Below are 12,775 nucleotides of genomic sequence, written 5' to 3' on the forward strand. Positions count from 1 at the left end.
TTTTTGGAGGCTAGGTATTTTGGTTTATCTATTTAGATTTTGTTTGCATTTTAGAAGTTAGTTGAGGTTTTCTTTTGGTTCAACTAGTTCAGATAAATCTGTGACTAGTTGTTCACAGGAAACATTGTGATAATTCAATAAAAGCTCTTGAGTCAATTTTTGTTTGTTTTTATTTTTATTTATTTTTATGTTTTTTATTTTGACAAAGCTATTGTGAGAATTATATTCAGTTGTTCTTTTTGGTGAATGACTAAAGAACTTGTGTTGTATTTTGGGCAATAAGAGTGGGAGTAAACTTTTGGTTTGCTCGTATGCAGAGTTAATTTTTTGTGAACCTGTGTTAGACATTGTGATTTATAAGTTGATTTTGCACATTGTATTGTAGAGGAGATTATGAGTTCATTGCCTTGACACATGTTTTCAGTTCTGTGCTTTACTGGAGAAACATTGTTGTGAGACTTATGTGATAATTTTATGTTAATACTTTACCTTTTTAAATCATACTCAAGTGGGAGAATGTTGGAATGTGAGTATGTTTTCACACGGTTAAGTTATTGTGGATTAACATAAAGAAGTCTCAATATGTTTATGAGAGTGAATCCTATTTGGTTTTGGATTAGAGCTTTGCTTTGGGACATGAGTTTAGTACTCATGATTATACAAGGATTTAGTTTCCTTGTAGGATTGTTATAGGTAGTTCAGAACTTGTAGTATAAAACCACAATCCCTGCTCTCACAAAGGCTCGCTTATATTGTTCCAATAGCCTATAAGTTGGAGAGTATTGTGCTTTGCAGAGAGAAGAAGGTTGTGTGCAGATTACGTAATAGCCTTTACATTGACAAACATGTTTGCAGGTATGCTTCGATCAACATGTTTTGTATCTTATTTGCTTTTTTTTTACATAGTTCATGATTTGTGATTTACTTGATCAATCCTTGTGTTCTTGGTGGTTATATTGAATACTTGTTTACTCTTACACAAGCAACAACCCTCATTAACCACAAAGAAGAATTAGGAGGAAACTAATTTTCTACAACGACAAGTTCTTTTCCGAACTTGTCGAAAGAAGAAATATGCAACTGATGATGACACTTTAATCATCACTTGTTTATCTTTGGCTACTTTTTGCTGCTCTGCGCTTCAAAGAATGCTCAGAAAAGAGGAAGCAAAAAAGTCTTTTAAATGACTTGAATGTGTAAGAACCATGGTTTTTTTTTTTTTTTTTTTTTTTTTTTTTTTTGTTTTGAGTTAATGATATTATCTACACTAAATGGGGAGGGGTGGGCTTAGCCTCACAATGAGCTAGAAATAATGTGGTTCAAATTCACTTTTGACAAGAATCAAATCTAAGACCTCTCACTTATAAGTAAAAAGGAATGTCACTAGACCGTAGTACTAAATGGCGTGTAAGAACCATATTGAGTTGCCAAGGGTTGCGTTGTGAATCACACGAGAATGAAAGCAGGGTAAGTAATTTGCCTTCAGTGTGATTGAATGATTGATTGGCAAGAATCATGGAGCCGTTGAAACATTTGTAGATGGTTGGCGTGTAAGAACCATATTGAGTTGCCAAGGGTTGCGTTGTGAATCACACGAGAATGAAAGCAGGGCAAGTAATTTGCCTTCAGTGTGATTGAATGATTGATTGGCAAGAATCATGGAGCCGTTGAAACATTTGTTGACTTTGGTTAAAACTAATTTGGAAGATATCTTGTACATGCCTCAGTGAGACAACATTAAGAATTGAATAGTGATTAGGTGTATCAATCCAATCACCATGATAGGCGGTATTGAAGGAAACCCTAATAGCTATAAGTAAGGATTTCCCTGCTCTCCCTAGAACATGTTCCATTCTTGAGCAATCCGTATTCGTTGCTGGAACAATATTAGTAGAGAGTAGGAGACTTCTTGCGAAGAGATCAGTGAAGCATGGATCCTCTTGGTGCAGTTTAGTATTCTTTCATGCAAACACTTCACTCCATAAACCCTAGCAGCCTTTGTATGGTGCTAGTTGCATGTTGATCCAAATGAAATCTTACAGAATGAGGTCACGGTGGACAAAGGCACATCAACCCATAATCAAATACAAATGTAATAGGTGTGGAAACAAAATGACAAAAGTTACAAGATAAAAGTTAAAAAAGGGGAAAAAGCCAACAAGACATATTTGCTCTCTTTTATTGACTAAACGTGTGGGATTCTAAATCCCACAAAAAGTCTTTCAGATTTTCAACTTGGGGCCACAGAAAAGGAACAAAAAGCCTCTTGAAGGGAAGATGTCAATTGTTGTTTCTGTGTTTCCTTTGTCCAAGAAACAAAGGGATGGCTGAGGGACACCGTCGAGTGATGGGGTGCTTACATTAGGCCTCAATAAAAAAACCAAACAGGAATTAAAACCTAATTAAGTCCAAATACATAACTTAAAAAAAAACCTCAAATTTAAATATTGTCATACAAAACATAAATTTAAAACTATAATTTCGATGGTCCTGGTCCATTCTGTAAGACTTCATAACGCCATCGATTTGTAACCTGCCTCCAAAGCATCCTTCATCAACTTCATCAACTGTTCATTCATATCATCATCCGGAGTATACTTACACTGTTATACATATATGCAAATAATTAATTCCAACATATAACTAAAAATTTCACAAACTTAATTATTGATCCATCAACAATATACTTACTAATAGTTCATCCATTACAACCTTCTTCACATTCTCGGGCACATTTTTTCAAGAACGCCACTCAGCAATGGGATAATTATTCCCCATGGCTCACATGTGCGAACTCAAAATGTTGCCTCAAATCATTCAGGTTGACGGCGGGCACGCTCTGATCCTTATTTTTATCCTCCATCTATTCTTGAAGAATAAGGAAAACAGAATTGTGAAGAATAAGGACAGCAGAAGCGCATATTTATAGGAAGGTTAGGGCCTTTGCGTGATGAAGGCTTTGTCACGCAAACATCTGTATTAAATGCAGTATTGATTCCTCTGATTCACCTGCAATGAATGGTCTAATTGAAAATTTACAGGAACTAGCGCGACGAACCCTTGGTCGAGTAAATGTCTCCTTTTCCTCGCGCAAGTTTTTCACACCAAAAAAAATTACCCCGTGTTTTATTTATGATTTTACGCGAAGACAACAAATATTCGTCATGCAATTTTTGTTTCTTCTTATCCTGTCTATTTTGCACAATGAAACAATTTTTTCGTCGCCCAAGTACGTCTTATGCAATGAAATATTGTTCGTCGCGCAAACTGTTTTTTCTACTAATGAGAGGAAATATTTTCTCTATTCCAAGTATGATTCTCTACAAATTTGTTAGGAGAAAGAAGTTGCAAAGGAAGAAAAAAAATAATCAAACGCCTCTACAACTCAGCTGCGTCTTTTATAATCATAATCCAACAATTAGTAATGATTTTTCCACGTACAAACTGTACATTATTATGTTATATATATGATGTAAAATTTTATCCTCCAACACATGTGACGTTTATTTTGAATTACAAGGTAGAATAATAATGGCTGAAATGGCAACATAAGTAGACTAAATCAATTATTGACCAAATACATCACTCATGAGAGACTACAACTACTTGTTTTCCAAAGTTACGACCCTTAAAAAGTCCAACAAGTGCTGCTGGACCATTCTCAAGGCCTTCAACTATGTCTTCCACATAAACAATCTTCCCTTGTCTAATGTAAGGCAACATAAACTCAAGGAATTTAGGATAGAGGTGATCGTGTTCAGAAACTGAAAATCCTTGGAAACGAATGCGCTTGTATATGAGCTGCATCAAATTAGTTACCCCTTCAGGCTTGTCAAGATTGTACTGTGAAATCATTCCACATCCAGATATGCGCCCATGGAGTCTCATGTTAAGGAGCACAGCATCCAGCGTTTTACCCCCAACATTTTCAAAGTATATATCAATGCCTTCCCGGAAATATCTGCAATCGTAATCACAAATATATATTAAGCATGTGTTTTTTTTTATTACATGCGATATTCTATACTAAGTTCGAAGGGAGAGTAATAAAAAAAAACAAAAATTATTAAATCCTTCCTAAAATCATGCAAAGATTAATACCAAATAGGGTTTTATAAATTTTTTTTCATCAATTTTGAATTGTGTGAAATCTAATCAGATTTTGTGTTTTTTAAAATAAAATGTTTTATTTTTATTTTTAAATATTGGTAGGTTTAAACTAAAAAAGAGTACATTTTATTATAAAGTATGGGTACATTATAAATAAAAAAGTGAATAGATTTTACATTTAGACCATCTCTAACACTTGGGTTAAAATCTAAAATTTTTAGCCCAGAAAATTTAGGTTTTAATCCAGAAACTTTTTTGCTCCAACTCTTCTAGGTTAAAATTTTAGCCCCAGATGATTAAAGAATAAATTTAGGCTTTTTTTTTTTGCTTAAAGTAACTTTTCTAAAAGAAACAAAAATTATGGAGACTATCATAATTTAATTTTATGAACAAGTTAACCTAAAACTATTTAGATTCCGACAAATATTGAAAAATCGCTAACCGACACCATGAAACTCATGAAACACTATGAATGAATATGAAACACATAAAAGATTTTTTTTTAATTACTTTAGCTGTTGGATTTAAATTTGGACAGTTAAATTTTTTTTGACCGTTGGATTTCATCAAATTAGATCTTAGCCGTTGGATTCAATGAATTTATAAATATAAAACTAGAAAAAAAATATACATATATGGTGGGCCAGCCCCATTAATCTAGGGGGAATCCTAGGCTAAATTTGGTCCAGAAATGAGCTTTGAGTTTTAATTCATATTTGCCCCAAGGGTTGGAGCAAGTTGGGGTAAGTTTAGAACCTAAAATTTGAGTTTTACTTCAAGGGTTGAAGTAGATGAAAAGAAAATGGGTACATTATAAATCAATTATGAGTACAAATAAAAGATTAAAAAAACTATGAGTACAATGAGATTTTTGAAGTGACAATAACAAATTCTTTAAAAAATGGGTACAAGTTAAAAGTTAAAATATATGATCCAAAACTTAGTCATAAATATAAATATATCAGATTCAATGTTTCTAAAACTTGAAAAATTAAAAAAGAATAAGGTTTTACTGAAATACAAAAAATGAGGGATGGTATATTATGTAGGAAACGTAACGAAATATACATTACCTTTTCAAAGCCACATTCAAGTCATTTTCTTCTTTGTAGTTAAAAGCCTCGTCAAATCCAAACTTATTCTTCAAAAGATCGACCTATAACAAGATCAGCACAGAAGCCGAATATACTTAATTTTCATGTGAATGAAATGCTAATCTAAAAGAACCGTGTTCTACAATGAAGACCCAAATGAAATGGTTATGAAACGGATTGGTTTTAGTACCTTTTCGTTACTACCAGCACTTCCAACAACATAACAACCCATCAATTTTGCAAGTTGTCCAACAAGCTGACCAACAGCACCAGCTGCTGCTGAAATGAAGACGTATTCTCCTTTCTTAGGAGAACATATTTCGTAGAAACCAACATAAGCGGTCATACCAGGCATACCTGCAAATTGCAATGAAAATTTCTCGATTCATTAGTAGAGAAGTTACAGTACGTATCGGATAATAGGGGTGTATTCGACCAATAGTATGCGATAGGTACGTATACTCTACTATACTATACTATGTATACAAAGAAAGGTATATATACTGGGCGTGGACTTAAATTATTACCTAAAATTCCAGTATAATAGGATAGGGGTATATCGGTGTGGTGGATTTTGAAGAGGACTTGGGGTGTAGTGATTAGACTGTACTCTTCCCAATTGGTCGTCCCCCAAACTAAGTCTCCTGCCTTAAAATCTGGGTGCCTAGAGTCCAAAACTTGAGCCACTCCATATCCGTGTATCGTCTGCACGAAGAAATTATGTTAAAATGTGTTTCACGCGTTTCACCTGCCTTAAACTGTACACACACACACATATATATGATCGATGGGTTTACTTACAGAGCCAGGTGTATAGGAGGACGTTGGTGGGACGCCGTGCCCATGGACGCTTTCCATACGGAGTCGTTGGTAGGGATCGCAAGACAAGTAGAGGTTCTTAAGTAGGACTAGTTGTTCCTTTGAGGAAGTAACCGCATCAGCTGGCTGATCAGTCTCTGCGGGAAGCTTCAACTTGATAGTAGCGGTGTTGATCACACACAAGTCTGACTCTTTGGGAAAGGCCTTGACTACATAATCCCTCAGTATCACCTGCTTGTTACTCACTTCTGCCATTGCTCTCTCTCTCTCTCTCTCTCTCTCTCTCTAATCAATATCTTTTTACGTGCTGCCTGCCCTTAGAGATTGACCAAACCTTATATATAGCAGTGGAGGACGTTCTACTAGAGCAACAGCTTTCCTTAATTTTACTAAAAGCACCTTCATACGTGTGTGGTGATGAAAGTTGCACCATATGAAAAGCACCTTCATACGTATGTGGTGATGAAAGTTGCACCATATGAAAAGCACCTTCATACGTATATGGTGATGAAAGTTGGACTATATGCTTGAGGAATGAAGAACTAAAAATAGAATTTTCTACTAGTGTTCTTATTTTTTCCTTTTATCTCATATATATATATATATATATATATATATATATATAATATTCACCACATCATATCAAGATAAAGCATAATGAGTTTGAAGTGTACAATATATTATTAGCTGACACTCTCTAATACAAATAAGAATTATCATTGTATATGAGATAAATATATATTAGACAATATCATTACTTTTTCATATAAACTGAGTAAACTGTCGACTTAGTCTCTAAATTAGTATTCAAGTAAAAATTAAGTCTTTAAATTATTGTTTTTGAAAAATTAATCCCACTTAAAGCACTCCCACTTAATACCATGCAACAAACGGGGCCTAACTACATAACGCCGGGTTGTCGTACGGTTTCCCTGTACTTGCACAGTTGCACGTAATTGCTCACCCTCTGATGCAAGTAATTGCTTGCGTGCTGATTATTTTATTAGTCAATGTGCCACGAGTGATGAACTAGAGATGACCTGTTGACCAAAATGTTGTCATGCGGAAAACTCAAATACGATATCAAATTGAGTTTGAGATTGATGTATATTTAAAAAAAACTGTTTTTATGTGCTTTAAGAATAATTAGCTATAAAAATAAAGCGGTTAAGCATTTAATAAATTGTATTTTTTAAAGTGTTGTGAGTATGAAAATTAATGTAAAAGTATTTGATAAATTTTAATACAAAAAAAAAATATAATTGTATTAATGATAAAAATGAACATAGTAGTGAGGCCGATGGCAATGAGGTGGCAAGGGTTGTGATGGTTGTAATGGTGGTGGTGGTGGTGGTACGGCCAATAGTGTGATGTGGTGGTTGTCGTGCAGAAGTACAAAGGCGCACTAGTAAAAAAATCTCTTGCATGAAAAAATTTTAGACTTCGTCACACAACATGTTTAAAATAATAAGACAATAAATTATTTTTTTTTTTTTAAAACCTTGCGTGACAAAATCCAAATATTTTGTCGCCCAAACCCAATTCATTTTCTTTTCTATTTAATTTTATACTTTAAATTGTGAAAAAATTTATTTTCATAGTTTTTATTATTTTTTAAAAACTTTGCGCAACGTATACTAATATTTACCTTAACCCTATTTATTTTATTTTTATTTAATTTTATATTTTAGATTGTTAACCTAAATTATTTTCTTTATTTTTTATTATTTTCTTTGCGCGACGAATCAACATTTCCTAAACCCTATTTATTTTATTTGATTTATGTTTTAAATTGTAAAATAAAATTATTTTCTTTATTATTATTTTTTAACAACTTTGTGTGACGAATACTAATATTTCGCTGGTGTGACATCCCACATCGCCCAGGGAAGTAATCCTTAAATGTATATTCCCATCCCTACCTAGCACGAGGCCTTTTGGGAGCTCACTGGCTTCGGGTTCCGTAGGAACTCCGAAGTTAAGCGAGAAGGGGGCTAGAGCAATCCCATGATGGGTGACCCACTGGGAAGTTGCTCGTGAGTTCCCAAAAACAAAACCGTGAGGGAATGGTAAGCCCAAAGCGGACAATATCGTGTTACAGTGGTGGAGCGGGCCCGGGAAATGATCCGTCCTGGGCCGGGATGTGACAACTGGTTTATTTAATTTTTTATTTTAAATTGTTTAATAAAATTTATTTCTATAAATTTTGAGCAATGAACCAATATTTCATCGCACAAAATAGTTAAATTTGGGCTAGTGCCGAAAATGGGACATGGGAAATTTAATTTTTAATTTTTTTAAAAACTTTGTGGGACCAATCTTTCGTCGCGCAAAGTTTTGCACAATGAACAAATGTTTCGTAAGGCAAAACCCTAAAAATTTGGGTCGGTGTGTGACAACCTGTCCCTAATTTTACGATTTTATTTAAAAGAGTGAATTGACTAAAATGCCCCTAGAGGCAAGGATTTTGACTTCCGTTGACCGTCTTTTTGTGACATGTACAAGCTACTATTTTACTGTATTCTTGAAGTACTCGACGATACGAACGTGTAGACGCAATCAGAATCGAATTCAAAGCTACGATAAAGATTTTATGGACTTACAAACATAAAGGGCGATTTGGTAATTTCAATTGGAGGGATATTTTGTGTCTTGTTTTGTGAGCCACATGGAGCCCACACACCACTCCTCCATTGTCCCCTGGTCCCCTTCCATAAATTTGGATATTCCCTCTCACTAGTTTATTAATTTTTTCAAAAAAAAACTCTCTCTCGTTTTCTTCTCCCCCTCACATCGAGTCTCACTCTTTCCTCTGCAACAACTAAGAACACTCATCAAACCTCATGGATCGGACCTTGAGTCACCACCATTGTACTCCTATCATCCCCACGAGTCCATCCGTACGAGCCGATTAAAAAATGACCGAGTTTTAAGCTTCCAACTCGGACATCTGATCGGGTGTAGGTTCTCCGGTGACCTTCTGTTCGATTTGCAAGGTTTTGGAAGGTCTAGAAGCAACTACACAACTCCCTGAGGTCATTTGCCTATGTTTGAAGTCAAGCCAATGTGTAAACAAGCAACTTTGGGACGTTTGAAATAGGGCTGAGATCTTCGAGGCATTTTCAGTCCATTTCCGTCTACTTTTTAGACTTTTAAAAGGTACAATCTTGTTTTTCTCTTCCCAAGCTTCATTACCATATAAAGTATGTCGAAAATGGTTGAGAAATGAGAAAGATATGAAGTTTTAAAATTTTTACAAAAATTCAGCCAAAATTTTCCAGATTCCAACGAACCAAACGATGGCAACGGTGACCGAAAAATTGGAGAAGATGCAGAATATTCTATTAAAGATGACAAAATATTATGACGCTGTTAAGGTACTACCGTTAAACTTAACGTAATATTTTGTCAAATATGACAAAATATTCCCCTGGGATCTGCAAGCGCTTGCAAGTGCATAACGTGCACGTGTGGCCATGAGTTGGAGGTACATGAGGGCGCGTGGTCAACGTGTACTGGTCCATGACATCGTGTATAATGTTTTCATATATTTAAACCCTCCGTAATTAGAGGGAGCATCTAAGAGGATGCTACATTGCCCATATGAGCATATTATTTTTGTTTTTGTTTCCTTTATACCATTCATTCATCTTGTGAGTTATGATGAAAGAAGTTCTAATGAGGCAATTAATCGATGACTTGTGACCATCCGAGAAGAGTGTTGTAAATGTGGATGGTCCCACATGTTGCAACAAAGTATTAAAAACAATCCGTTTGACGGGTTGGTGGATTTTAGTGAAGACATGTTAGCTAGCCTTTTGCCTATAAAACCATAGGTAACAAGTGTTCTAGTGAAGAAGAAAAATACCAATGAGCTATATGAAAGTTAAAGAGGAGAGAAAAATAGTGAAAGCTGTTTTTACTCCTATTATTTTAGATAATGAAACAAACAACAAAAATTGCCCTGAGGACATTAACACATTTGCCGAACCTCGTAAATATTGTGTCTTATTTATTTTATGTCACTACACGCATATTTTCCATTTCAAAATACTTGTACTATTTTTTGAAGTCAAGTACGATATTCATTTCATGATGGAACAATGCACAAACAAAGGGAAGAGGTGCTAACAAGGGGCCTCGATAAAAACCTTCCTGGGAAAAGAACCTGAATGAAGGGAAAAAGAGCATCCCACACCAACAAAATTAAGAATTCAACTTATCCTCCAAAAGTAGATAAGAAATTACATTAGGAGGTTCTTCAAACCAAGAAACTGACCGCTCGAACGTTAAACTACATCGAGCTAGCTGATGAGCCACAATATTGGCACCTCTTTGCATAAATTGTGCCTTCCATTGCTGGAACCTGTTGTAACAGTGTAGGTATATCATTCAATACATGCCTAAAAGGTCCATGATTAACATCTAAATCATTCTGAATGGCAATCTTGCAAATCAGTCACATCACATCTTATACCATAGAATCAGCACAGAACCTGCGTAAAATCTTTAATTGAGCGGCAGTCACCAAAAATCTAATAACTTCTTCTTTAGACATCGGAATCACAAACTGTAAAATTATTTGAAAACTAGACATCCAGATCTTTTCATCTATATATGAGTCACCACTTGGCTCTTTCTGGACTGTTCTTCACAAATTATTCTAGTTGACGTATCTTTACAGCCATACTCTAGCACTTGACAATTCCCGGGATGTGAGCTCTTAGGGAAGATCAGCCTGTTATCCCTAGAGTAACTTTTATCTATTGAGCAATAGCCCTTCCACTTGGCACTGTCGGATCACTAAGGAAGACTTTTGTCCCCGCTCGACGGCTGGGGCAAATTCGTCGGATTTTGATATTATCGACCGATTTGTGCATATATGCAGAAATCTTTCTCATTATTACAATGGATCCTCAAGAAAAAAGAGTTTGTATCGAACTCCAGGTTGAGGAGTTACTTGAAATGTTGCCAAAATATCAGTATCTTTGGTTTCATAGTAAGGAGTATAATAAGTCAATTTATAATCTTTAACACCAGCTTTGAATCCAAGCTAAGCGTAAATCAATATGCTGATATCATAAATAAGGACCAATGAGATAGAAAAAAGAATTCATAATTTATAGGGTTTGGATTCGAATTCCATCTTGTTCAATTTCTTCAAAAATTATTTCTCTATCACCTTTTGTACCAATTGACCTACAAAAATAACATAAATGGCTCAAAAACACAAGAAACCAAGCAACAAATATTAAGAAAAACTAGTGAAAATAATGACCAATTAAGCACGTATAGACTTACCCCAATCCCAGATCTTATCTTTTGATTTGTTTTTAGAATTTTAAGAAATTTAAAAAAAATATTTTTGGTATAACCCACATGGTATCTTATATTTGTGCAATGGGTCCCACTGATGTTCTAAATCAGCAAATTAAAAAAATAATAAATAAATTTTAATGGCAGAGACCAAATTAATGCGCGTGAGTCGATTTCAAGGACGAAATTGATCAATTTTGAATTAAGGAACCAAAATAAGAAGTCTAGTTAGAGACCATTTGTGATAAAAATAAAAAAAAACTATTTCTCTATTTAAGTTCTAAATGGACTTCAAAGTTTAATAAATTTTGGAGATATTTTGTGATAAAAATTTATTTGACATCCTTTCGAAGCTCAATTGGCTTATGTATGTATATGTTGAAACGTATAATGGTTATGTTGAACGATATGAGTGATGCTTATGACATGAATGATGTTCATGTATGCGTGTCGCTTATGAATGTTTTGTTATGTATGAACGAATTCATTGTTTGGATATATGGCCCATGGTTTGGGTTAATGAAATATATGAATATGCATCATAATGTTGCTCTCTTGTCGAACTATGTTGGTCGCACCACTTAGTTTTATTTACTTTGTGATAACCTATGCATGCCAAAGCTCTGAGCTAGAGTATAGAGTTAGGCCAGAGTTAGGCCAAGTGTTTCATTGTCTGGAAATTAAAAGAGATAGGCGAAGTTGTCTGAATTGCTTCTTCATTAAGTATTTGCCGAATGGTTTGTGTTACAAAGGATCTCGATTGGTTGAAGGTTAAAACAGTTTTAGTGTGTATGCTCACTAATAATAGTAATGGTTCTTCCGTTTGAGTCTTTGCCCAGGTAGCCTTTTCTTCAATACTTTATCCCACCCTCTAAAAGAGTGAGGTTTGACCCCAAAATCATAATAGTTGGAGACACACTCACCCTTGGTTGCCTCGATATGACCCTATATCTCTCTTGTTGAGGTTGTTAAGAGTAGAAATCCTTCCTCGTGCCAAAGGATAAATTTTTTTGATGACTTTAGCGTGTTCCTACAATAAACATATAACTCTAGTGCTTCTTGCAAGAGACACTTCAAATGCTTTTGGAACTCAAAAATATTTTCTTTATAAGTGTTTTCAATAATTTTAAAAGAACTTCCAAATAAAGCCTTATATTATTAGTATCACATTCAATTAAGAAAATGGTTTAACACAAACAATCTTTGTAAGTGCTTCTTGGTATGGGTATAGAAGTTGATATGAATTTAAAGGAATATAATTTTTCTATTAAGAAAAGGGTTTATCACAATAGTCCTTGAAGTGACCAAACTATTTATTTTGGATCCACAATTTAAAAATCAATCATGTTGTCATTGAAATTGATTCTCGCGTATTAATTTGGTTATTTTGTTAGAGTTTTGTCAATTATTATGTTAATATGCTGACATTATACATA

At 34.5% G+C, this 12,775-nt stretch overlaps 1 protein-coding gene across 1 annotated transcript; it reads right to left on the minus strand.

Moving 5' to 3' along the window:
* Positions 1-3,532: 3,532 nt before the first annotated feature.
* LOC103955895 (2-alkenal reductase (NADP(+)-dependent)) lies at positions 3,533-6,278 on the minus strand. Its single transcript, XM_009367807.3, has 5 exons — positions 6,006-6,278; positions 5,732-5,909; positions 5,395-5,561; positions 5,184-5,266; positions 3,533-3,961 (listed from the first exon to the last, which is right to left on the minus strand). The coding sequence occupies exons 1-5, from the start codon at positions 6,276-6,278 to the stop codon at positions 3,583-3,585; spliced, it is 1,080 nt and encodes a 359-aa protein (XP_009366082.2). The 3' UTR covers positions 3,533-3,582.
* Between the last annotated feature and the right edge of the window lie 6,497 nt (positions 6,279-12,775).

The sequence above is a fragment of a genome, unplaced genomic scaffold (genome assembly GCF_019419815.1).
Source record: "Pyrus x bretschneideri cultivar Hongxiangsu unplaced genomic scaffold, Pyrus_bretschneideri_v1 Contig75, whole genome shotgun sequence".
Classification (NCBI taxonomy): domain Eukaryota; kingdom Viridiplantae; phylum Streptophyta; class Magnoliopsida; order Rosales; family Rosaceae; genus Pyrus; species Pyrus x bretschneideri.